Here is a 27182-nt window from a genome sequence, read left to right as displayed (position 1 = left end):
GTTTAACAAGTCTCCTAAAAGTCTGTGGGGTCTTTCCCCCCCTTTCAGTGTGGGCTTACTGTCTGCTGCTCGGGCGTGCACATGAGTGCAGTTGCTAGCTATGGCGCTTTCTTTTTTTTCGTCGGTGAGTTGGTTTTATCTTCTCTTTTTAATTTTCTAAGGTGACAGGTGAGGAAACCTTCGTCCTAACTAAACATAAGCCCCAAACAAAATATAATAAAAGTAAAATAAAATAATGCTCGGACTTTGTTCCTTACAGAGAAAAGTGAGGGTTTTGGTCTGGACTAATTTGAGAATAATTGGTTGTATGTTAGGGCAAAAACCACACTTATTAGCAGCTGAATTGTTTGAATCATTGCAGGCAGAGTGGGCTGCAGTCAACAAGAAAACAATTGAAAATTTTACAGACTATATGCCTTGCAGATGGTTGAAAGTTATTAAAGCAAAAGGATGTGACAATATACTAATTTGTATTTCATTTATTACAAGAGAAAACAAATTATATTTCATTTTATTTGTTTTGTCTGAAATAAATGTCGTCATTAAATTTACATTTCAAAACTTTGCTTTTGTAAATTTTCTTATTAATTTGAAACACATAGTTACTTGTTTATTCCAACTTTGACAATTGATTATTACTGCATCATTGTGTTGAATTCTTTTCTATTTGTGTCATTTATTTCTTTTTAGAACAATTACAGATTTTATTTCAAAACATTCATTGTTCAAAATCTTTGTGTCTTGCTACTGTAGATATCATACAGTATCCCATCTAGCTTAATAAGTACTGTACATAATATAGTGTTTGCATATTAAGCAATGCATGACTGTATTTAAAATTTTAAAGTAATTTAATTTTTTCAAAGTATTCTTAAAGTAGTTTTCTTTTGTAATAATATTTATAATTTAATTGTAACAATAAAGAAGAAAAGCTTAAAATATATTATTACTTAACAAAATAAATTTTATTTTCTAAATTAACAGATATTTAGTTTCATTTAAGAACTAAAGATTATTCTATTTGATAGTGAGTTTTAGTTATTTTTTATTTTGCAGCAAATAGAATGTTAAAGGCATGTAATTTTTTAATGAACTAATGATGAAACTCACTAAAAGTAATAATTGTTTTTAGGTATATTATGTCTAATCCTGACCATCCTATTCTAAGAAAACAAGAACTTGATGCATTTCTTGCTCAGGCAGTATCTCCTCATTTAATGAATGCACAACACACCCAAAACATGCAGGTAAGATTAATAAAATTTAGTTTGGAAAAACAAGACGGTTAATAATTAATACAGTTACTGTTGTGAATTATAATTACAGTGGAACCTGATTAACTTGAATTGGTCAGGGAAAATTTGGTGTTTGAGTTAAAAAGTTTGATATTACAGAGATTTGGCTAAAAATTGAGTTTTGTGTGTTGATATATTGGTGACACATAATAAACTGTCCACACAACATTTCTGTGCGTCTTATTATATAGAATCATTGTGTCAATGTAAACCTCTCAATGTTGTCCAGAAATTTGAAAATGCTTAATGGAATGGTTAAATAAGCTACATAGAAATGCTTTCCCAAATAGTTGATCTGTTTGCTCCTATGTGTTTAGTAAGGATTTTTTTTTAAATTGTGAAATTTTACACCTAGAATCAATCTGTTTTTTATTTTTTATTATAAAAAAAACTGCTTATTACAATTGTTATATTTTTAAAATTTTGCTGCATAGATTAAAATTTTTACATAGAATTGGACTTTAATCATTGTTTAAAAATTAATTTATCAAAAATCTGTTTATTTATTATGTCAGCTAGTTAGAAAATATATTAGTAATCAAATTAAACAAAAAAAATGCTTAAAAAAAGCTGGTTTGAATAGCAATTACAATATCTAGGTCACACACTGTCTGGAAATCACCACCCTCCATTTGTCATTATATGACACAATGTTATTTTTAGTTGAATGTTGTTTTTGAGCTTTATAGAAAGTTTTTGATGAGTTTATTTGATAGACAAATGTTAATTATTTTATTTAAATTAAAATTCTGGAGAATTTGTGAAAATACTATATTGAAACCCCATCTGAGTTAAACAGTTTGACAAATTTGAGTTAACTGGTTTGATTTTGTGTGTAAATCACTATTCTGGATGATCGGGGAAAGAAAATGACTTCAAGTTAACCAGGTTTCACTGTATTCATTATTAGTTCATTTCAAAATATGTTCCAATGAAACTAGTTTTTGAAACATACCACATGATGATTTGTCAGTTGAAGTGTGGAACATGAATGCTAAAATGGAGCTGCTTGTTTAGTGTTCTTAATTTTCCACTGGTTTCATGTTTAGACATGTGGCATTACATTGAAGATGGCTGGTTTGGTTATTTACCGATCCATGCAGGATCAGTGAGTGGTAATTCAGTTTTTAATGGCTGAGAGATGCAAGTCAGTGAACATTTATTAGAGAATGGTCACTGTGTACAGAAAAAAGTGCATGTCAAAGAAGACTGTTATTGATTGTTCTGTGAAGGTCAAGGGAAAATAGTGGATTTGCCATGTCCTGGCCAGGCACACAATTTGTGACTAATAGTCTGATTGTAAATATTGACTGTGCTAGCAAAGTTAACTGTCAACAAAGCATCCATGACTTAACAAGTGAATTTGACATTTTTATTGGTACTGTACAGAAGATTGTCCCCCATAACCTGGAATATTGGAAAATATGTTACCTGACAAAAAAACTAGCACATGTAAACTGGAACTATATACTAAACACAAAAATTCACACCTAAATGCTAATTCTAGAAGTAATTGAACAAAAATTTTAATGTTCAAACATTAAAATTTTTGTTCAATTACTGCTGGAATTAGCATTTAGGTGTGAATTTTTGTGTTTAAATGTGTTGCCAATGAGTATTTTGCATATTGACTGAATACTGTAAGGAATATTGAATTGGTCTCAGCTTACAGTATTTGATGCACTACATCAATGATAGTGACTAATTCCTAGGTTCATAGTGTCAGGAGAAAAAATGTGGAATTACCACTTTGAACTGGTAGGAAAGTCTATTAGCATGCAGTGGAAGCATGTCAGCCCATCTAAGCCAAAGAAATTCAAAATACAACAGTCTGTGAGAAAGGTTATGCTGAAGTTTTTCAACATGCATGGATACATCTTACTGGAGTTTAAAAACCCCAATGCTCACTGGTACACAAGAACTCAATAATATGCATACAGCTATCAAAAACAAGCAATCAAGCATGCCGTCTTTGGGAATCATTGTTCTCCAGGACTATGCAAGGTTGCACATCACCAAGGTGTTGTTGATTGTCACTAGCCTATAATAAATGGGAGGGCCTCAAACATTCCGCAAGGAGTTCAGATTTGTTACCATGTGACTTTTCTCTTTATGGACCATTAAAGAAATTCCTGAAGTGTGAAAGATTTAACACTGATAAGGATATAAAGGACACACACAGTTCATGATTGATTCCAGCAGCAACTGAAATCTCTCTTTATGGATGGAATTTAACATCTACCAAACATTGGAATGTCTGTTTCACCATGGGTGACAGACTGACTTCTAAGAAATATTGTATGAAGTAAGCTTCATTAATTAAATATCAATACTATCATTACTATTTGGTTGTGTTTAGTCTTTCTTTTCTTTCTTATCAGATGGCTACACATCTCTAAAGGATTACATTTGAACACACCTTATAGTTCAAAAATTTTATTAGTTATAGCCATTAATGATCTTTGTTTTTTCATAAAGCTACTTATTTCTTGTAGAATAGAATTTGTAAAAACTATTCTTACAATAAAATATCACAAAATCACACTTTTGAATAGACATATTGTTGGTTTTGATATACAGCTGTTATAAATTAGACAATTTCAGTTTTTTTCTCTAATCAAGAATGAGAATATGTCTGTTTTGAAATGCATGTTTCTAAAGTACTACTGTGAAACAAAGATGAATGCAACTTTATTTATGTACATAGCACCTTGTAATCTCTTGAAACACAGTTTTTAAAGAATCTTTGGGAGATTCAATTAGAGGTAGAGTCACATTAATGTATTGGGAATGGATGCAATGGATAAATATGAAGTTAAATCAGATGAATCATACTCTCAGATTCAAAGATGCTCCCACTTTGTACAGCATAAAAGTTACTAATAGCAATATTGAATGATAGTTTACAGAACTTCAGAAAGGGGTCTGATCTAGATTTTTGAGTCTGGATCCTGTGGTATTAAATGTATTACAAAATGGCATTAGCACATCTGCTAATGCCACTTTGTAACACATTGTAACACAACAAAATATATTTAACTATTCTATACCATAGTTAAATGATATGATGATTTCATATTTATTTTTGATGTTTACATTGTAACGCTTTATCTATTTTTATTGAGAGTCCAGATAGTTTCCTAATGACGTGTTACATGAACAAGAGTTCAGTTTGTGTTACTGGACTTTACATGAGCAATAAGTAAAAAAAAAAAATTTTTAATGAATCAAAAACCCAAAATAATTATTACATGTAATAATTAAAAATCTATTTATTCTTCTAAGCCTGAATATGTACAATAACAAAATAAAGTTTACAAAAATTCAAAATGTAATAAAAAGATATTTTATTGTATCCAAAAAACCAATATATTGTATGTACAAGAAACTTTTCCCAACACTTGGGGACTTATAAATTAAATTATAACTATCCTAGAATTATCTTTGCTTTACTGACAAGAAAAAAATATGGAATGGAAATTTGTCAAAAATTCACAAGGAAATCTTATAAATTAACTTTGTCTAACTGTCATCAAGAAACTTCTATGTGGTCAATGGAACTTGAAAGCCTTGCTTTTACCTCGCTTGATCCTTTCTTCCAACTTGTTCGATCTCAAGCTTTACCTTCTCCTCCTCTTAGTGTGGTTGTGGTGACATTACATGATTATGCCTACTTGACCCTATTTACATATTTAAGTGGCTAACATTTGTTTAATTCTAGTAATCATTCTTTGAGTTGTGTCATCACCCTTACATTTAATCTTTTATATTTTTATTTGTTATTCTTTGGTGACAATTTGGGGCAGGAATTATTCTTTTAACTTCCCATTTAGAGATAGTGTTTTTAGGTTTGATGATGTAATAGGGTGCCTTCAGCAATCGTCATAGTAAGGTGAATTTAGAATTTTGTCTGGGCGAGGTGCAGTAATCTACCTTATTGAAATTAAATGCCCCAAAATAAATAAGAAAACGAACTGAAATTAATCTGAAGCAAAATATAACAGGTCAGAATCAACTCCTTTCAACGTGTGTTGTAAATACATTTGAACTTGATTACAACAAGCAAAACACCATAACAATTTTAATTTGTGTGTATTTTCATACACGGGCCAAACTGCAAATCATGCCCTTACTGTAGCCATGCTCAACTGCAATTTTCCATGGCTACAGTAAGGGCATGATTCATGGTTTGGCCTGTGCCTGCACCAACCGTCTTCCCCCATGCAGCAGTGCTATTTCCATACATTTTCTTATGGTTATAATGAGCAAATTTTCAGTAGCTATGTAACTATGCAAACATGTAAACATTCTTAATTGTTCAAGTAGTAGGAAATACAGTACCAAATTCTTGGATTAGATAAAACAGAAAGGATTATTTAGTTTTATTACCATTAGATAATTAGTTTTACACTGATTACAGGCCTATTTATCACTTAACTTTCTTTTTGGAGACCATTCCCCTCTTTCTTGACTAGCTTCCGGCTACTCTGCCAATTTATTTAATCATCACTACAATTATAAAATTACTGTATACTCTAGTTAGAAATGACCATTACATGAGAATGATGTCTATGAAGAAAAGAAAATGTCTCTTGGTTTAAAAAAAAATGTAGAAATTATCCACAAGTTAGAATGTGGTGCTAAAATTGTTAAAGTGTGTAGAAAGTTTTTTGTTATCTTTGACAGTATCGACATTTTCAAAAAATAAAGCAATCATGATTTTTAAGATTTGTAGACAAAAAGACTAACTAAAATTGGGTTATTATTAGGTTGTTCGGAAAGTAAGTTAATTTTTTTTACCACTAGATGTATTAGTCATATTTTTCCCACCATTTTCATTCTAAATTGTAGTATCATTATATATTTTGACAGCTAGCATTTTAAGGCTTATTTGTAAAAAATATTGTTTGATTTTATGCAATTGTTTATTTTTTGTGTCCCATCAAATATGAAAGATCGAAAGCAGCATTTTTGGCATATTTTGCTTTTTTATTACCAAAAAATCATAATGCTGTTCAAGCATGGAAAAAATTGTGGTACATGTATGGAGATGATGTGTTGACAGAACAACAGTGCCAAAACTGGTTTACAAGATTTTGTTCTGGCAGTTTTAATATTGAAGATGCACCACGTTCTAGATGGCAGTTGAAGCCAATGAAAACAAAATAAAGGTACTGATTGAAGCAAACTGCCGAATAAGAACATGTGAAATCACTAAGAGATTAAATTTGTCAAATTGAACCGTTTATGATTACTTGAAACAAATTGGTTTCATTTCATAGCCTGATATATGAGTTCCACGTGTTCTTAAAGAGAGATGCTCTCTTTGGTGGGATTTTAAGGAAATTTTTTTTGGAGCTTTTACCAGACAATTTAACAATTGATTCGAAAGTGTACTGCCATCGAGTAAACAAATTGAGTAATATTATCAAACAGAAAAAGCGGCTAGAATTGATGAACGAAACAGGTGTAGTGTTTTACCACGATAATGTCAATTTCACCCAAGTTTGGTAACTCATCAGAAACTATAATAACTTAGATGGGACGTACTATCACGTTAACCATATTCGCCAGATCGAGCACACTTGGATTATTACTTGTTCTGGTCTGTACTAATTTTTTTTAACTGTAAGACATTTACTTGAAATGACAATGTCAAAAATCACTTGGATCAGTTTTTTGTAAGCAACAATAAAAACTTTTATGAATGTGAAATCATGTTACTACCAGAAATGATGACAACAGGTATTTGACCAAAATGGTGGATATATAATTCAATAAAAAATTTATTTATTTATAAAAACATTGTGTTTTTTCACGGAAAAAAACGAACATACTTTTCGAACAACCCAATATTAATTACAAAAAAATAAATTGTTTAATGTTAATTATATTGCAGTTTATATAACTATTAATAAAAATACAGTATAATGTAATTACATTTTTTTTATTGAATCAACTTATTTAGAATTAAAAATAAAAGAATATATTTCACTAATTATCTCTAACGTAGCTACAAATTTTGCTGCCTGCAGGGCACCTTTATGTGTTTGCACTTGAGGTAGCCACTCATTCTTTCCCTAGTTACATCACTGCTCTTTACAGATATAATGAGTTAATCTTGCTGGTCCCCTAATGCTCATTATAACTGAGTTTGACTGTAATTTAAATTTGTGTATATATAAACAACTTATAACCTGATTTTAATTGATTAAGTCAAATGATCTTGCTGAAATTATCATCTTGCAGTGTCACAGCATCTATTATTCCATATTTCTTTTTTCACATTGTAACATTTCTGCAGTCACATTATTCAGACTAAGAGATTTATCATTTTGCATTTTTCTTATTTCATTTTAACATCACTGAAAAGAATAAAACCACATCCATTGCAATCTTCATTTATCTCTGCAACTGTTCCTTCATTTGGGTTACCTCTACTGCTTCTCAACAGGCTCCCAAAATATTCATGCCACCTGGTAAACACCTTACATTCATCCCACACTAGCTCATCATTTGTACTTCATACACAATGTACACTTTTTTTACATTTCAAAGTATATTTTTTATTTGCTTCAAAAGAGTTTTTTTTTATTTTACTCAAATGCCCCTTGCATACACTTGATTCATTTTTTATTCACTCTGTCCCTGGTATTCTTAATTACTTGTGCGGTCTTTTGCTTTTTCACTGTGTACTTGTTTTCACTCACACTTCATTCAGTCAGTTCATGTATGCAGCCTTTTTTTTTTTCACTATGTACTCAAACTTGTTCCACCTTGCAGTCCCTTTCCCACAGCTCATCTCTGTTACACCACATATCTCTTTTGCTGCTTCTACCATACAAGATAAGATTGGAAATGCTTTGGAACTTCCTCCAGATCACTCACGTTCTTGCTTACTTTCTCCAGTTTCAATTTGACATAATATCTATACTCATTTTTTCTATTCATCAAATGCTTGAGCTGCACTCTGTTTTCACTTGCTATTCTTTTATTTATTTTGTTCTGCTACTCAATCTTCGATTGCACCGTCAATACGTCTAAGTAATGGACTGAGTCACGGTCAGCTTCTCTCATAATTCTTGTATTCTCCATTGCACCTTTCAATCTATCATCATTCACAACAAAATGTATTATGCTTCTCTGACCTTATGTATGATTTTCCCTTGTACTGATGAATGGTCTTGTGTGGAAAAAAGATATTGGACATGCATAGGTCTATTTTCACATACAGTGCAACCAATTGCTTTTCATTGTGATTCACCCACAGATCACCATCAGATTCAGCACTCTTTCTCAGATATGTCTCTCTTTGTACCCACCCATCCATTCATATCACTACTTAGAATTACTTGCTCCTGAGAGTCACACTCATCTAAGATGCCTTACAGTTTTTCTAAAACTCATTCTGTTCAATATCCACAGCAGTATTTTGTGGTGCAAACTCAATGACAACAATCACTCCCTGCGTTTTAACTTTGAAGCACACTCGGATTAATATTTCATTCACCTGTTTACACTCTTTCATGTATTCTTTGTATGTTCATTAAATAAACACCTACTTCTGCATTTCCAACATTCAATCTAAATAAAAGAGACAACGTATTTTTGGTTCAAAGTAGTTTTCTAACTAACCATGAAAACTACTGAACCAATCGTTAACCAAATTTTCACTGTAGCATCTTTATGATCCCTGGAATGTTTACCACTAATCAAACCTACTGATTTTTTATTAATTAAATAAAACTGCAACAGATTTCTGTCTGTCTATTTGTCTCTCTCTTCACTAGATGGCGACACATGAATCAGTACTTTCTGTGAAGGCATTATCTATAAGAAAAGTGTGTTATTGAAGTTTACTATTATATTTGAAGAACTGTCATTAAATTATAATTAGTTAATTAGCAAAATCTTTGAGGCATTAAAACAGTGACATCATTATGCTAGATGGCAGTATGTGTACATTTGGCAGGTTTTTGAATCATTACATATTGTGTTTGTGATTCATTAGACCTAGCTGTATTTACGTGAGTTTTATTTATTTGTGTGAGTGAGATTATGCCTACTCAAAAATGACAAATCTATGACGCAAAAAACTCTGAAGTGCTTTCATTTATGACATTCTTATACTATTTATTATCAGCTAATATCGGGTCTATGGATAAAGTATGTGTATGTTGCCATGCTCTGAAGTGGAAGAATGAATCACAGGGGATTTGCTGCTCTTCTGGCAAAGTTAACTGGATGCTGTACTTGCCTCTAAACTTTTTCTATCACTATTAAATGGGACTTGTCCTGACACTAAACATTTTTTAAATCACAATAGGGCTTTCCAAATGACAAGTTTTTGTGCCACTGAAATACTTGAAAGAAATTTCATGCCAGCATTCAAAATTGAAGGACAGATATATCAATTAATAGCATACCATTAATTCCGATAAACTATTCATTTGAATGTAAATGCTTACAATTTCCAGTTGGTCTGTGCTTTGCAATGACCATTAACAAGTCTCAAGGCCAAAGCCTGAGAGTTGTGGGACTTAACCTGGAATGCGGTTGCTTTACACATGGCCAACTCTATGTTGCATGCTCACATGTTAGTAGCTGCAAATCTGTTCATTTGTACTTCTGATGATAAAACACGAAAAATTGTATATCAGGAAGTTATTCAATAAGTTTGTCTAGAAAATATTCCACACCTTTAATAGGAATGTAATGAATATGTAATACAGTTCTCTGCAGATATACTCTTTAGGTAAGTAAATATAATTTCACCAAATAAATATCTCCCATCAACAACAGGTAACACAGCTAGTGTAAAATAAAATAAAATAAAATAAATTTGCTCACTGTCTATTGCACATCAGACCAGATTTGCATGAGTGAGGTGAGAGTGAAAAGGCAAGGAGTATATGTCTTTCTCTCTCTCGTCTCACTCATCCAAAGAACATCCAGCTTATTTTCAGTTTTCCTTCTTATTAATTTATTCATTTTATCTCTTTCTCTTACATTCCATATACCAAATTGATGTTCACACTTTTACTTTTTTTTCCCCTTCAATTGCCTATTCTGGTTGGTGGAGAACAGCTCTCAATGTCAGTAGCCTTACCACTCCCAAATCTGCCTTTTTTTCCTCTTGCCTTCTTTTAACAAGGAATGTTTTCAAACTTTCCTTGTTATGGTGGGTGTGTTGGCCCCAACCACAACTCCCATTCTGGAAGACTAGTGATCCTGCTTAATCTGGCTCCTTACCTTCTTGTCTGTTCAATATGAGTATCCCTGTTGGTAGCATAGTTCACAGGATGTGTGGGACATGCAGTTATACTTTCCAAATTATGGTAGGGATCTTTGAGCAGGCTTGTTGGTTAAATTTTAAAATTAAATACTGAAAATAACTTATCTCCAAACCTATAACCGATGTGAAAGAATTTCAATCGCAAATGTTTTCGGACACCACTGTATCCTTCTTCAGGCAATGTTCTATTCGTAACACATCGTTACTGCCCGTTGTCTTTGGAACGCCTTTCAAAAATGTTCTTATTTCGAGTTCCGTTGGGCATCACGTGCTTTTTCAAACCGAAATCTCAGTATCCACGTAACGATCTTTTATTCGTACGATAGAATTACGTAATTTTCGAATAAATTTGTTTTAGCGTGTCAGAAGTGGGAGATAACACGTGCCCTTCTTCCTTCCGCATTCTAAATAACGATGTCGATTAATCCGAGTCTCCTTTCCGTAATAAGGCTTGCCATGCCAACGATAATGTCATCTCATCCTTGTAATTGATGGGGGTTGCCGACTCGTATGCTCTGCATATCTCCATTTGTTCTAGCCACCTAAGTTGGTCTACATACGACGTCGTGATGAGAAGTTTGGCCCTCGTGAAGTCCGCCGATATCTCCGGGTCCGATGCATACACCGATAAAGCCGTGCTACATCTATTGTGCTCGATGTCCTTTTGGTGCTCCTTCCACCTTACTCCGACTGCTCTTTTTGTGGCCCCAATGTATACCAGCTCCTTGTCACATCTATGGTCGGTGAGTGGCACCGAATACACCCCTGGCAGCCTATCCCGACTAGGCTTGTCCTTCTCATTACGTATAAGAGGAAAAATAGATGGACATCTTCTATATGCTATGCGTATCCCTTGCAGTTTCGCGATTTTATGATAAACAGAAGTCAAGATCGGGTTGTAAGTAACCGTTACGATGCGTTGTTCTTGTTGTATGCCATCCTCTCTATTGGTAGTACAAGGTGGTCCTACGTTGTTGTATTGCGTCGCCAACCTCTGTATTATGTTATGGAAGCCGTGTATGTCGGCTACTTTTCTGAGATATTCCATCTCTTTATTTAATGCCCTCTGAGTAGAGCAGTGCGTGTAGGCCCTTTTGACAAGCGCCCTAAACGCTGCCACTTTGTACCCGAACGGGTCGCACGAGTCAGCTGGAATATACTTCGGGAAGTCATGTTGCTTCCGATACACCGAAGTGCTTAGGTGAGACTCCTCTATTCTAATGTTCACATCCAGAAAATGGACCGTGGAGTCACTATGCTGCTCTACCTCTATAGTAAGACCGTAACTGTTGCCGTTTACTTGATCTATAAACAGGTTGATGTCAGGGTTGTTTCTCCACAGTATAATGACGTCATTGACGTAACGTTTGTACAAAATGATGTTGTCGTAGAAACACGTAATTACCCTTTCCTCTAATTTTCTGATAACCAGCTCGCATAGATCTCCTGAGGTTGCACTACCCATGGGTACACCTCTGCCTTGGTTATATGTGATGCCATTAAATTGAAATATGACACGCTAAAACAAATTTATTCGAAAATTACGTAATTCTATCGTACGAATAAAAGATCGTTACGTGGATACTGAGATTTCGGTTTGAAAAAGCACGTGATGCCCAACGGAACTCGAAATAAGAACATTTTTGAAAGGCGTTCCAAAGACAACGGGCAGTAACGATGTGTTACGAATAGAACATTGCCTGAAGAAGGATACAGTGGTGTCCGAAAACGTTTGCGATTGAAATTCTTTCACATCGGTTATAGGTTTGGAGATAAGTTATTTTTATATTGTTCCGGTGTGCGGTAGTGGTTTATTTAAATACTGAAACTTTTTATATAACTTAAGTAAGAAAACTGATTTCTGAAACATTAGTATAAAATTTGTTAATAATCTAAAGATGAATTCATAAATTTACAATGAATATTTCTATATTTATGATGATAATTTTGATAAATATTTAATAAAATTCTATATTTTTATGCTCTAGCTACCTCTAATAACTGCAAGAGGAATTCATCTTGCCGCAATGTTCATGCAGGGTGTCGAATGTGCACTCTTTGCTAATGATGCCTGTGGCGCGCCCATTCCTTGGTTAATGTGTTGTCCTTGGCTCTTCTTTGATGGAAAGTTATTTCACCATAAATTACTTAAAGCAAATGGAGCAAAAAATCTAATTGAAGTTTGTGATGGTCAGGTAATATTTATTAATTTTATAATTTTATAGTAGATCTAGATGAATTTTTGACGTATAATAATAATAATACATGAAACCTAAAAACAACAACACTACAGACCCCACACAATACAGACCAATTACATGTCTTCCAACACTCTACAAATTATTGACATCCTGTATCACAAACAAAATATATAAACATGTTGAAGAACACGACATTCTTACAGAACAACAAAAAGGTTGCCGTAGAAATCACAGGGGATGCAAAGAACAGTTACTCATAGATTCAGTCATTCTACGGCAAGCACACAAACAACACAGAAACATACACATGGCATATATAGACTACAGAAAAGCATTCGACAGTGTTCCACACAGTTGGCTGCTACATATTCTACACATGTACAAAATACATCCATCACTCATTGCATTCTTCGAAAACACTATGCAGCACTGGAGAACAACACTACATCTCAGGGTTAGTAACACTTCCATACAAACAAACGAAATATTCATTAGGCGAGGAATTTTTCAAGGAGATTCCTTGAGTCCTCTCTGGTTCTGCCTAGCCCTGAATCCATTATCCAACATGTTAAACAACACGCAATACGGCTACAATATCAGACACGAAAAAACAACACAGTTTACACTCTCACATCTCATGTACATGGACGACATAAAACTTTATGCATCCACACAAAAACAACTTCATCAACTCCTACAAATCACACATTCATACACTAAGGACATACAAATGGAGTTTGGCCTAGACAAATGCAAAAAACTTCACATAGAAAAAGGAATCCTGAAGAAAGAAGATTTTGCACTTGGAAATGGAGACGTTATTGAATCCATGGAAGAGGGCGAGTTCTACAAGTACTTAGGATTCCAACAGGCCAAACTAACAGAACATACACAAATAAAGCAACGATTAATTAAAGAATACCAAAGTAGGTTAAACGCTATACTTAGAACACAGTTAAATGCAAAACACACAGTTAAAGCAATAAACACATATGTCATCCCAGTACTCACATACTCTTTTGGAGTTATACATTGGACTCACACAGATCTCGAGCAACTCCAAAGGAAAACAAGAACAACACTTACTAAGCATAAACAACATCATCCTAAATCCGCCACAGAAAGATTAACCCTTCCACGTAAAGAAGGCGGACGTGGCCTGATTGACATAGTTAACCTTCACTACAAACAAATACAGTCACTGCGAGAGTTTTTCTACAGGAAACAAGAAACGTCACAATTACATAAAGCAGTAACTCTAGCAGACTGAAATAACACACCATTAAACTTACACTCACAACATACAGACATGACACAACACATAAAAAGCATAGACACCATCAAACAATCGTGGGCTCAAAAGGCACTCCATGGCAGGCATCCTTATGACCTGGCCCAGGATTTTGTTGACAAAACTGCGTCAAACAGGTGGTTAGATCGGGGATGCCTCTGTGGGGAGACGGAAGGATTCATGATTGCCATACAGGATCAGGTCATAAATACTAAAAACTACAGAAAACACATACTCAAAGATACAACAATCACAAACGACACATGCAGAAAGTGTCACATCATGCCAGAAACTATACAACACATTACATCTGGTTGTAGGCTCTTGGCACAGACAGATTACTTACATAGACACAATCAAGTAGCAAATATAATACACCAAGAGCTTGCAAGCAAACACAAATTATTAGACATCCACAAACCATACTACAAGTATATTCCACAGACAGTATTGGAAAACAACACACACAAACTGTACTATGACAGAACCGTAATTACAGATAAAACAATTTACCACAACAGACCAGACATCACACTCATTGACAAACAATAAAATCTCATACATTATAGACATAGCCATTCCAAACACTCACAATGTACAAAACACATGCACTGAAAAAATTAGCAAGTACACAGAACTCGCCCAGGAAATACAGCATCTGTGGAGGATGGATAGGGTGCTTATTGTACCTGTTGTTCTCTCCTGCACAGGTGTGATACCACACACACTACACAAAAGCCAGGGAACATTACAATTGAGTAGAAATACATAATCACACTACAGAAGGCCACTATATTGAATACATGTCACATTTTTAGGAAATTCCTGAATACAGACACACACACTGACACACTTCTTTAATTTTAGTTTTGTTTTGGTTGCTATGCCTTGACTCTGGTTGGGCATAGTACACAGCCACCGGTGTGAACCGAGTATAACTCACAAAACCCAACATAATAATAATACAAAGTCTGTTAAAAAATAATCGAATTTTCTTTTTCTAATTTTTATTCTTTAAGTTACAGATTATTGATCCTTGTCTCCTTCAAAGTATAGTATTTACCTCCCTTATTTATACACTAATCCCAGTGGTGTTTCACTTTGCAAAGCAGTCCTGGTAAGCTTGTTTGGACTGTCCTCCAATGCTTGTGATGAATTTGTTTTAATGTCATCAGTTGTGTTAAAACAGTGTCCTTTCAGCACTGAGTTTAATTTTGGAAACAAGAAAAAATCACAAGGTGCCAGGTCTGGTGAGTATGGAGGCTGGAGAGGAAAGTCATTTGATTTTTGGCACAAAACTGGTGAATTGACAAGGCTGAGTGAGCAGGTGCATTATCATGGTGAAGGAATCATGAGTTGTCTCCCCACAACTGATTTTTTTTTATGAATTTTTATCATGCAATTGTTCAAAACACCTGCGTAGTAACAACAGTTGACTGTTTGACCTTGAGACAAAAGTTCAAAGTGCATAACTCTGATTTTTTGAATGCAAGTGTCATCAGTTTAGGTCAAAGGATTTTCTGGTTAAGGGTCATCTTCAACTAATTGATGATTACTTTTGAATTGGATAAACCATTCATAACACTGTGTACGACCTAGAGCATTGACTGCATAAGCTTGGTTCAGGTTTAAGTTTTTTATTGCAGTACAATGGTACAAGCCCGGTACTGTATAAGCACAACCAGTTTGAAAACAGGTACAACAGTAAAGTTACAGTACATAACATAACACATCATGACATTCGATACAGTTCAATTACATACTAGAGATCATGTAACAATTAAGCAATAAGATAAAAGACAAAATAGTGGATATGGAACACAATATATAAAACAAGTACACGTCAGAGGTGGTATATATAATAGATGTTGTGTAACAAAATGGTTATAATATTAAAACAAAAAAGGCAGTGGATGTGGAATACAGTAAACAAAGAAGTACCCGACAGAGGTGGTAGGAATGTACAAGTTGCAGGGAAAAACATAATAAGGGAGAGACAAATGGTAACATAGGGAATGCTGCAAGTGCCACATGTGTAGGTGATGGTGGGGATGAAGATGTGGTCTTAAATGGCCCCCATGGCTTTGGAGTTGAGGCTCCATTTATTTTTGGCGTAATTGGCAAAGGTTTGAAAGATGAGACTTTGAAACATAAGCTTGAAACATTAGGCTTTGAAACATAAACATAATCAAGCTTATGAAACATAAGCTTGATTCAAAGATTGAAATGTTTTTTTAAAAGTTTTCCCACAAACTTCCCATTACATTGTTGCTCCCATAAATCGCATATTACAAAAATTTCCATGAACAATGAAACACCTTTCACTCAAAAAACAATAATGCGAGAATGAAATGAGAGATCAACAATTCGAAAAAAGCAGCTTACTCAGGAGGTTATCACAAACATAGTGTTGTCAACTTCACGACACTAGAACACTCCATTTTTGCTTAATTCAAAAAGATCGGTTATTTTTTGAACAGACCTCATAATAAGGCATCTGTGGAGGGTGGATAGATGCTTATTATACCTGTCATTCTCTCCTCTAGAGGTGTCATACCACACACACTACACAACCATTAAAAAATTTAAATGGTTTCCCATTAAAAGTCTTCCCTGTTTAGGTGTTACTGTTAATGTGAAGAAATCCAGAAAACTCCATGTGGCCAATCTGTTGGCAATGCTCAAACTCATGACTATCTAATTACCAGTGTTTGGTGGTTTTCAGCACTCTGCTATTGGAGGGTGCTAATTAGAATTAAGAAAGTACCATTCAGAAATGAAAAAACTCGAGTTGTTAGATGTGGATAATTAAATACTAATATACTTACTATAGACTTTTTACAGGGTGACACTTTCAATTCCATGCAGTTAATATAAGTGCTATATGCTACCTGTCTATTTTGCACTTTATCATTGTTGCAATAATTAAGTGAATACAATATATATATATATAAAATTGTATCCTTTTTTCTAAGAATTATATTCAGTTTATTATTTTGTTAAATTTTTGTCAATAGATGGCACTATGTGTAAATCAGCAAATTGAATGTAGATAGAAATTAATTGATTTATAGAATTAATTATACATAATATTAATATTATATATAATAGATTATATATGATTAATATATGTATATATAGATTAGTGATAAAGAAGACTTATTTTGGTTTATTTAGCTTGTATTCATCAGTTTAATTTGAACTTTGTTTTATGTGCTCTTTGAGTTTTTCTTCCAAAAATACTCCTAATGCTAGCAAATATTGCAAAGACATATTAGAATTAACAGACATCATTTGTTAGATTCCTTTTTTTAATTCAGTTTTTGTTTAATACAATTAAATTGTAGATGTGTGCAGCGCTAGCTTGATGCTGATGTGATGAGGTCACTGTTTCAAGAGTAAAATGAGAAGGATGGCAAAATGAATGGTCAGAAATGTTCAAAAGAAAATCGAATAAAGAATAATAGTAATAAGTAGAAATAAAATGAAGTCCCATAAATGTATTTTAAAGTTATTTATAAACAGTTTGTATAAGAATGATAGAACTAGAAGTACTCTCTACAGGCAATTGGTTTGGAAGCAGAAGTGGCAAAAGTTGATTTTGCCTCAGATACAGGTTCCTTTGAGCCTGCACTGGAATGTCTGTAGAGTAGCCTGTTTCAGGTTTCTTTATTAGCGTATCTTTGAGAAATTGGTAGTAGTAATCATCCCCAAGATCATCAGAAAACATTTTGTACTGTAAACACTATATAGCTAACATTTTAATCATTTGGTATAGAATATCTAATTATGATGGATTCCAGTCAGACATGAATAATAATTACTTTGGTTTACTGTGATCTTAGGGTTGGCACCTCCTTGGTGCCCTGTCAGGATTGACACCACTGTGTTTATCGGAGCACGGAAGCCGAGACAGCAATTACTACATCACAACGTCGCATGAGCAGTCCCGTAAGTGGACAGACGAATTTGTAATGTCAACCGATCAAGAGACAGCATATGGAAAAGGCTCAAACTCCAATTAACAATTAACAAGGATTTAATCAAAAATAAACTGGAAAGAATACAGAGGTTCTAAGTTTTGTCACAGAGAGAGAGAGAGTTCACATAACGAGTGCGAGTTGCATAAATACCTGGCGATAAAAGGTGATGTCCTGATGGAGCTCTCGTTGTTTGATAATAGTTCCGATGGTGATTAGTTCCAATATAATATCCACTAGCACAATGATGGCACAAGGTACCCAAATGGCACTGATCGACGAGATTCCAGGAGTAATCGGTGCTGGTTTCCTTTGTCAGAGGGATGGATGATGACTGACTTTTTTCAGCCGTCTCTGGCGATATTCACAGACGATATCGGCCGTCCAGAGGTTAAAAGATCACGAGAAAGCGTTGTGTTGCCTTTGAGAAAATGTAACGGGAGACTCTCAGGTAGCTACAAACAACAATTGTTACGTAACTTGAACAATATTAATATTACAGACTAGTTTGAATATAGGAACTTCTGCTACCTCACATTTACTGTTAATCTTCGAACAAGAGAGAAAGGAATTCATTCATTACTTAGATATAAAGTGCATTCTGTAAATATAAAGGCACTTTTAAATTTCCATATAAAATCATTTACACTGAAAATTTTGCAAACAGAATTTATTTTTGGCTTGCATGAACTTTCACCAATGCACATGTAAAAAATGATAGCCATTTAAAGCTAAGCTTGACACATGTAGAAAATAATAATAAAGGCAAAAATCTTGTGGATACTGCTTCCACAAGCATCAAGTTTATCTTTACCAAAGAAAAACTGCAAAGAAAAATTTTGACTGTCATCTAAATTGTCACAAGTTTTTACTTGGTGTAATTTTTTTACATCTTAGATGTTTTTGTGTGGATTTTACATAATTTAAAATTTATGTATTTTTTATTACTTTGATTTTCAAACTGTTTTTATTTATTTATTTATTCTTCAAATTTTAATAGATTAGTCAAGTAGCTAAAGTAGAAAGAATGAGAACTGCTATACTGGATGGATTGCAGGTGGAATTTGCTCGACCACCGCCACCAATATTGCCACGTCCTGCTCCTCCACCACCTTTACCTGGGTTCCGTGGACCACCATTTGTTGCTACAGCTGGTTCTGGTTTAAACATTCGTGGTCGGGGCCGAGGTGTTATTGGTAAGATTTTGATTTATTGTTGTTATTTTGAATTTCTTTGAATTTAAAAAAATGCATTTATAAACAACACAGAAATTTGATATCAGTGTTGAAGAAAAATGAAAAAACCAAAAACTCCAGCAAAATAACAAAAACATTTGTTTTTCATTAAATATTTTTTCACTTTTCACTGGAGTTTTGGGCTTTTTTTTTTGTTTTGTTTTGTTTTTTTATTCTGAATATTTTATTTATTTTAAAAATTACAAACAATTTAAAATAAATGCATTTATTTTAAATTGTTTGTAATTATTATCAAATTGTTTATTTTCAATTATTTTTAAGTTAAAATTTTGTTATATTCAGTAAATTTTAATATATATTTAGTAGTAAAGTAAATTTGTTAAGCATCTGTTACTTATTATGTAATTAGAATATTAAATAATGTATTTCAAAATATATTAATTAACAATATACTTAAATTCAGACTGCACTTATATGCATTATAACACGTTATTTATAAGATAACTAAATTTATAATTTCTGAATTGAATTTATCATCAAATCAATTTACTCTTCTAATAACAAGGCATTAATGTAAAATATATACACAAATCTAAAATCAATTTTGCAGACAGGTGAGAGTTTTATTATGATGTTTTCTTGTGTATTTTTAAGACCTCCTTGAGGTTGTTTCAGAAATAGAACTTCTTTTTTAATTTATAATTTTGAAAATAAAAATAAAATTATAAAAACTCAAAACCAATTTACAGATCTCATCAGTATAGATTCATTTATTCACTTAATACAGAGATTAGGAGGCTGTCTATTAATGAAATGGACTTAGCCTCATAGAATAAAGAAGTGATGAAGTAAAGGATTACGTTGTTGAAGATGAAGATGCTGAGAGTATTGTAGAGGATAGTAGATAGAAGAGGTGGAATAAAGTAAAAAAGTATGATAGGTTAAGAAGAAGGTGGGTGGGCTTCAGAGCAACCGCATCTCTAATGTTAATTAAATACATATTAAGTGACAATGTCAACAACGCAGTGTTGAAAACAATAAAATCCCATCAGTTCGTTTACCATGGACATGAGGTTGCAAAAGGCTGCTATATACAGAAATATCATTAAACCTCATATGCTTGGTAACAACAAGAGTCCGGAGAGACAATGATAAAGCGGTTTTTAAAAGGGTTATAGGTTGTCTATAACATAGTCTGGTACATAACAGGGAAGATTGTGGTCACATAAATGTACTACTGTAGACAGTCCACGCGGTACAAACTAAGTCCGAAATAAAGAACTGTGTTTAGAGACAAACCAGTGCAAATAGTATATAAAGTGATCGCAGTTACAAAATGATTTAAGCAGAGAAAGGGATTTAAGGTACATAAATTTGGGAGGAAACCGAACACAGGTTCGCGTAATGAGAAGTATTCGAATTGTAACAGAGTAAAAGCAAAATGATTTAAATTAAAAATAACAGAGTGTGGCTATGAATAAGGCAAGGAGACTGGTCTAATTACTCTTGCATATGGATAACCATATATGACAACATTTAAGCAAGAGTATCAGTCAGCAACAAGATTTGATCAGTCACACTGGATTCTGTTCATCCACTGGGGTGTTCTTCTTCAGGTACGCTGACATTCTGTTGTGGGTAGGAGATGAGGGCTCTGGTCCTGCTGAGGAAGTTGATGAAATCCTTCCAGAGTTCTCTATCCTGGAATAAGTCTGCTGGTTCGGGTGGCCAAGTTAGCCCTTTCTTTAGGCAGCTGGTGATTAGTCCTAGCCGTAGGTGGTCGAAGTTGGGGCAATGGAATGCTAGGTGTAACGCATTTTCGATGGATTGGGTTGAGCACGTACGGTTGCTGTTGTTAGCTTTCCCGAACCGGTGAAGGTAGGCGGGAAAGTTACCATGACTGGTGAGGATTTGAGATGTGTCCGCTTCTGGAGTGTAATGCTTGGCGTTCTTCCTAGTGAGGATATTGGGGATAAATTTAAGTTTCTTCCCGTGTTGGCAGAAGACCACTCCTGCTGCCAAAGGGCCTCAGCAAAGGCCCGAAGGCGATTCTTCAATGTGGATTGAGGAATTCTGTCGAATGAGTGATGACACGAAGTTCTGCTTCCCATTTTAGCCAACTTGTCCGCTGTTTCGTTACCTTTGATGCCACTGTGCGAAGAGATCCAACTAAATTGTAGAGTGCGACTTGATCCAAGGTCTTTTGCTGCTGACAACATTCTGGCAGCAAGCCTAGTAAGGCAGTTGTTCCCGTGGAGGGTGTGGAGCCTTATTCTGCTGTTTGTTAAAATAAGGATTTTTCCTTTGAATTGACTAATGTTATTGGTGATATGAATGATGGCTTTCAGGATGGCCCACATCTCTGCTTGGGAGATGGAGCAGTGGGGGGGGCCAGTTTATGGTAAGTTTGGTAGCAAGTCCTTCCTTTAGAATTGATAATGACGAAGCCAGAACCATTGCCTGTGTCGTTGCTGGAACCATCAGTGTAGACGGTCCAGTTAGCCTTAAGATTTTGAATGTTGTTGAAGTCCCAGTTGATGGTGTAGCCTAGATTGTCAGCAGGATGGTGGCTGTGCTCGTCCCTCTTTAGAGTCCTGTCCATGCCATATTTATGTATGCTGCAGACCAACGAAGTATTGTCTTTAATGAGGTCAGCAAAGATGTAGTTATGTGTAGCACTGCTGTCTTGCCAAGGATAGGTGCCAATACCAATTTAAAAGCTTTGCCTGGATGTGAATAGGGGGAAGATCCGCCATGAACAGAAGTGCATTGGAAGGAGTCGTTCTGTAGGCTTTGCATATCCTGATGCTGAACTTTCTCTGGGTGGAGGCAAGCTTGCGGCAAATATGTTGTTTATTAAGTGTTCAGTATAGATTTAGTGAACTCAAAATGCACACTAATCTATACTAATATTATAAAACGGTAAAGTTTGAAGTTTGGAAATAGGAGATAATCTCTGAAACTACTCATCCAATTTCAAAAATTCTTTCACCAATATTTAGAATGGCCCTTCAGGGTGGACATAGGCTGTATATTATTCTGTTAAAACATTCATATAAATTAAAAGATATCATCTAGGTTAGTGTTATATTTTTGGTGTCACTGGGTGGTGAGGGGCAAGACGCATATGTGTATGAATAAGTAACCGCGCGGTATAGTAGCGTAGTTGGCAAGATACGCAGTGCACGTGTCCGAACTTGTATATTATATCGATGTGATGTGGAAATTTCCCCCCATAGGGGAGAGAGGGATAAAATTAAGGCTTATCGTGAAGAACTTGGTTTCTATTATACTATTTTAGATGCAAATTTTTGCATTTTAATAGGGTACGACAAGAGAATGTACACTAAGAAGGGATTTTTTGAAGTTCCCTCCCACAGGGAGTATTAGATAGATACATTTATAATAGATACATTTTGAGCCACAGCTAGTAAACAAATAAAATGAGAATCCAATCATTCAATGATATAACAGTTATTTATAAAATTTGCGAATTATTGGCGTATTGATAAAGCATTTTATTATACTATTAAATGTCAAAAGGAAGTGTACATATTAATGAAATAAATAATCTAGTGTTATTAAAAGTATATTGTATTTTCGCAGATTGCTTCACATGTCAGTTGATTTGGAGAGACCATGAAATCAGACATTTCTAAAATTAATCAACCACAAACCTTTACGGTGCGAAATTAAATACAAAAATCCGGTTAAAAAGTTCCCACAAACGTTTTCGAACCCACTTAGGTTCTTCTTCAGGTGAAAAAACTTAAATACTCAAAAAACATTCGATGGAATCCAAATTTGAATGAGAAACGATCAACTAATACGATGAATTCTGCCGCTGTCGTCATCAATACGCATGCGTATTTTACCGATGTAAACATTTTTCTTTTTATAGAATATTTTCTCTGTCCTGTATAAGCATTTCCCACGCTAGGGATAGAGATAATTCCTCCTTATTATTAATGCACCTGTTGTTTCGGGCCGCTTTATATATAGACATTGCCTCTATCCATCTTAGATGTTCCGTATGTGGTGTGGTGTGAATGATTCTAGCCTCACTAAACTTAGGTTCGATATCTGGATCTGTGGCATAACGAGCGAGTGCCGTGGTTATTCTTCCATGCTGTATGTCTGTGATGTGTTCTTTTAATCTGACAGATAACGAGCGTTTAGTGGATCCAATGTATAATAGCTGTTCATCACATCGATGATCCTTCAATGGGATTTTCTTAAAGGGAATTTCTTACTGTATTCGATTTTAAGTCCTTATACCCATCAATTCTTCTTCCTCCAACATTTTGTGCCCTGAGGGATCTCTTATTCAGAATAGTTAATGACGCTAACCTACAACAACAAATCTTAGAGATGACGCACCTGTTATGTTACAACTCGTTATTTCAATTCAGAGGCAAAACGTACATGCAATCCAGGGGCGTACCGATGGGGAGCCCCATTGNAATAGTTAATGACGCTAACCTACAACAACAAATCTTAGAGATGACGCACCTGTTATGTTACAACTCGTTATTTCAATTCAGAGGCAAAACGTACATGCAATCCAGGGGCGTACCGATGGGGAGCCCCATTGCAGGTGACTTATGTGAGTTGGTGATACGTCAATTAGAAGAAAGAGTCCTCCCACTCCATATCTCTAACATCTTATTATATAGGAGGTATATTGATGATATCCTCATTCTATGGAAGGTTAAGCCTGACATATCAGCTTTCTTGGAATTGGTTAATGACAACAGATACGGCTTAACTCTAGAGCTGGACCAAGCACACGACAGGCAAGTGCATTTTCTGGATATTAGCATTAAGGTGGATGGAAAGAGGATCCAAACAGAGGTATACAGGAAACCTATTGCAGAACCGCTATACATACCAACAACATCGTGTGATCCTTACCATTATAAAATAGCGGCATTCAACACATTAATTAGGCGAGCCTATACTCATTCATCCACCAAGGCTGCTCTAGAATCTGAACATAGAAATATAGCTAACATAGCGAAACGCCATGGTTATTACAACCTTATGAATAAATTATCCAAGAAACTACGCCATCCGCAAGTATCCGCAAAAGACGCAGGGCAGGAAGATGACAGACCGGAGCATAAAAACAGAGTTCCGGTCACTTACAACCCGTGGTTACAGAAACTCTACTCAGAGATTGCAAAAAAGAAAAACATCGATATCACATACAGGAGATGTCCCACGGTCTTTAATATACTCCGTAATGCTAAAGATCCTCCCAACTATCACATGCTGTCGGGAGTATATACCATCCCTTTGAAGGATCATCGATGTGATGAACAGCTATTATACATTGGATCCACTAAACGCTCGTTATCTGTCAGATTAAAAGAACACATCGCAGACATACAGCATGGAAGAATAACCACGGCACTCGCTCGTTATGCCACAGATCCAGATATCGAACCTAAGTTTAGTGAGGCTAGAATCATTCACACCACACCACATACGGAACATCTAAGATGGATAGAGGCAATGTCTATATATAAAGCGGCCCGAAACAACAGGTGCATTAATAATAAGGAGGAATTATCTCTATCCCTAGCGTGGGAAATGCTTATACAGGACAGAGAAAATATTCTATAAAAAGAAAAATGTTTACATCGGTAAAATACGCATGCGTATTGATGACGACAGCGGCAGAATTCATCGTATTAGTTGATCGTTTCTCATTCAAATTTGGATTCCATCGAATGTTTTTTGAGTATTTAAGTTTTTTCACCTGAAGAAGAACCTAAGTGGGTTCGAAAACGTTTGTGGGAATTTTTTAACAGGATTTTTGTATTTAATTTCGCACCGTAAAGGTTTGTGGTTGATTAATTTTGCGTTAATACGGTGTTGTGGAGAAATTCAGACATTTCTATATGGTAAAAACTGGCTTGCTGGTTTATGTAAGCTTACACAACCCTCTCTAGAGGTCATTTAAAAAAACAAAACAAGTTGAGTTACGTTGCATCTCAGACACCAGTTTTTATTGTGAAACTGTCAACATTACATCAAAAGCTATGCTTATATGTTTAATTTCTGCATTTTTTTTCTTTTTTCTAAAAATGTGCATTAAATTTTAAATCTGGAGCTATCTTATAAACATGAAAATTTACACCTTTCTCTCAATTTCTTGCATTCACAGTTTGAAAAACAATGATTTTATTTCAGTTTGGTGGGATTAGAAAGGGGTTCGTTATTACGAGCTTTTATCCAACAACCAAACAATTAATTCCAATAAATATTGTCTCCAACTGAATGAACTAAAGGCTGCAGTGCATCAAACACATCTGGAACTTACAAATTGGCAGGGAGTGGTATTCCATCATAATAATCATGATAATGCAAGACTGCACATATCGTTAAACATATGCCAAAAACTTATAAACTTTAACTGGGATGTTTTGAGTCACCCTGCATATTCTCCAGATATTGCTCCCTCAGACTATCATCTTTTTCATTCATTGCAGAATAATTTAAATGGCATAGAATTTCAATCTTTAGAAGGTATCAAAAATCACATTGATAATTTCTTCAATCAGAAACCTGCTCAATTCTACACAAATGGAATTATGAAACTACCCATCAGGTGGTGTATGGTTATCAAACAGAAGGGTGAATACATTGTGGATTAAATGTTTTTATTTATTTTAAAATTGTATATTTTATTTCTTTTTAAAAACCAAATGAACTTTTGGTTCAACCCAATAATTGAGTGAAACATAAAGTAATCTGCTAACAGCCAAGCATTAATTATGAGTAAAACTTTATTAGTACAACTTAATGATGATGGTAATAAGTGATTACAGTATCAAGGCAAAGGAACAATTTTCTGTGGAACAGTGGTACAGTGTAAAGCATTCTTTAGTATTTTCTGGAGTTTTCTTGTTTGGATACATGCAAGTACTCTTAGAAGTAACAAGAGAAATTCCTGAAAAATTAAAAAATTCTAAATCATGCACTTAAATAATTTGTTACGATTGCAATAAGACATTAGTTTCGTACAAAGCCAAGTCAAATAAAGTTGTTTGTTTTGTTGACTATTCATGATCAACTTAACATCAATGAAAATATAGGAAAACCACAAATAATAAACTTTTATAATAGTACAAAGTGTGCGGTAGACACAGTAGATCAAATGTGTTCAAATATGAGTAATAACATAAAAATCAAAAGGTGGCACTATGTGTATTTTATAACATGCTAAACCTATTGGCAATCAACAGCTATGCTAGCTATGTTTATAGTAACATTAGAAACCAAAAAAAACGATGTCTCAGCGGGATTTCTTTATGAAGATGGGATACCAACTCATGGAGCCTCGGCTATGACAGCAGTTACAGACGGTGCCTTTGAGGCGTGATATAAGGACCATGATCAAGTCCAAGAAGGCAATTTTTCTCCCAACTTCCTTCTCCCACACGAAGTGTATAGTGGCATACATTTTTGATAAATGGTGTTCTAATACCCGGAAAGAGTCTTCCGTATCCTGCGACGCCAAAAGAATATCATCTACGTATCTTAAATAAATTAAGGGGTAAGCTATGGTGAGAGGGAATTTAAAAACACTGTGTTCAACGCGCCGCATGATGAGTTCTGCCAATACAGCTGACAGTGGTGAGCCCATTGGCACCCCCTGCTTCTGCAGGTAAATAATACCGGCCACAGCCTGTCAACCACAGCAATATGTTAATGCGGCCATAGCTCCCTTGATCAGACGGGCATTCTTACTACCATCGACACAACAACTTATCAATACCGAACATGATATAAATTAATATATTTTTTTGCACATAATTGGTTATCCGAAATATCAATTTTCCGAACAACCCCAGTCCCCAATTGATTCAAATAATCGATGCCCTACTGTCTCAAATATATATAAAGAAAAAAAAAA

General features: G+C 34.5%; 2 protein-coding genes across 2 annotated transcripts in view; both read left to right on the top strand.

Annotated features, from left to right (window-relative positions):
- The window catches only part of LOC111637472 (constitutive coactivator of PPAR-gamma-like protein 2), a 184267-nt gene extending 162458 nt beyond the window's left edge, over positions 1-21809 (top strand). Inside the window, exons 11-14 of the mRNA XM_023382965.1 lie at positions 1133-1247; positions 12579-12785; positions 19063-19258; positions 21607-21809. Of these exons, the coding sequence (XP_023238733.1) occupies positions 1133-1247; positions 12579-12785; positions 19063-19258; positions 21607-21809 (721 nt within the window). The remainder of the gene's footprint in view (positions 1-1132; positions 1248-12578; positions 12786-19062; positions 19259-21606) is intronic.
- A 1730-nt stretch (positions 21810-23539) lies between these two features.
- LOC111637478 lies at positions 23540-25055 on the top strand. The gene is made up of 2 exons (XM_023382974.1): positions 23540-23629; positions 23762-25055. Exon 2 carries the CDS (start codon positions 23762-23764, stop codon positions 24884-24886), a length of 1125 nt encoding a protein of 374 aa, XP_023238742.1. The 5' UTR covers positions 23540-23629; the 3' UTR covers positions 24887-25055.
- The last annotated feature ends 2127 nt before the right edge of the window (positions 25056-27182 follow it).

Source organism: Centruroides sculpturatus, unplaced genomic scaffold (assembly GCF_000671375.1).
Source record: "Centruroides sculpturatus isolate CEXI.00-Female unplaced genomic scaffold, Cexi_2.0 scaffold870, whole genome shotgun sequence".
Lineage (NCBI taxonomy): Eukaryota > Metazoa > Arthropoda > Arachnida > Scorpiones > Buthidae > Centruroides > Centruroides sculpturatus.
Note: the sequence above shows the minus strand (reverse complement) of the source record. Positions and strands in the feature narration are given on the sequence as shown.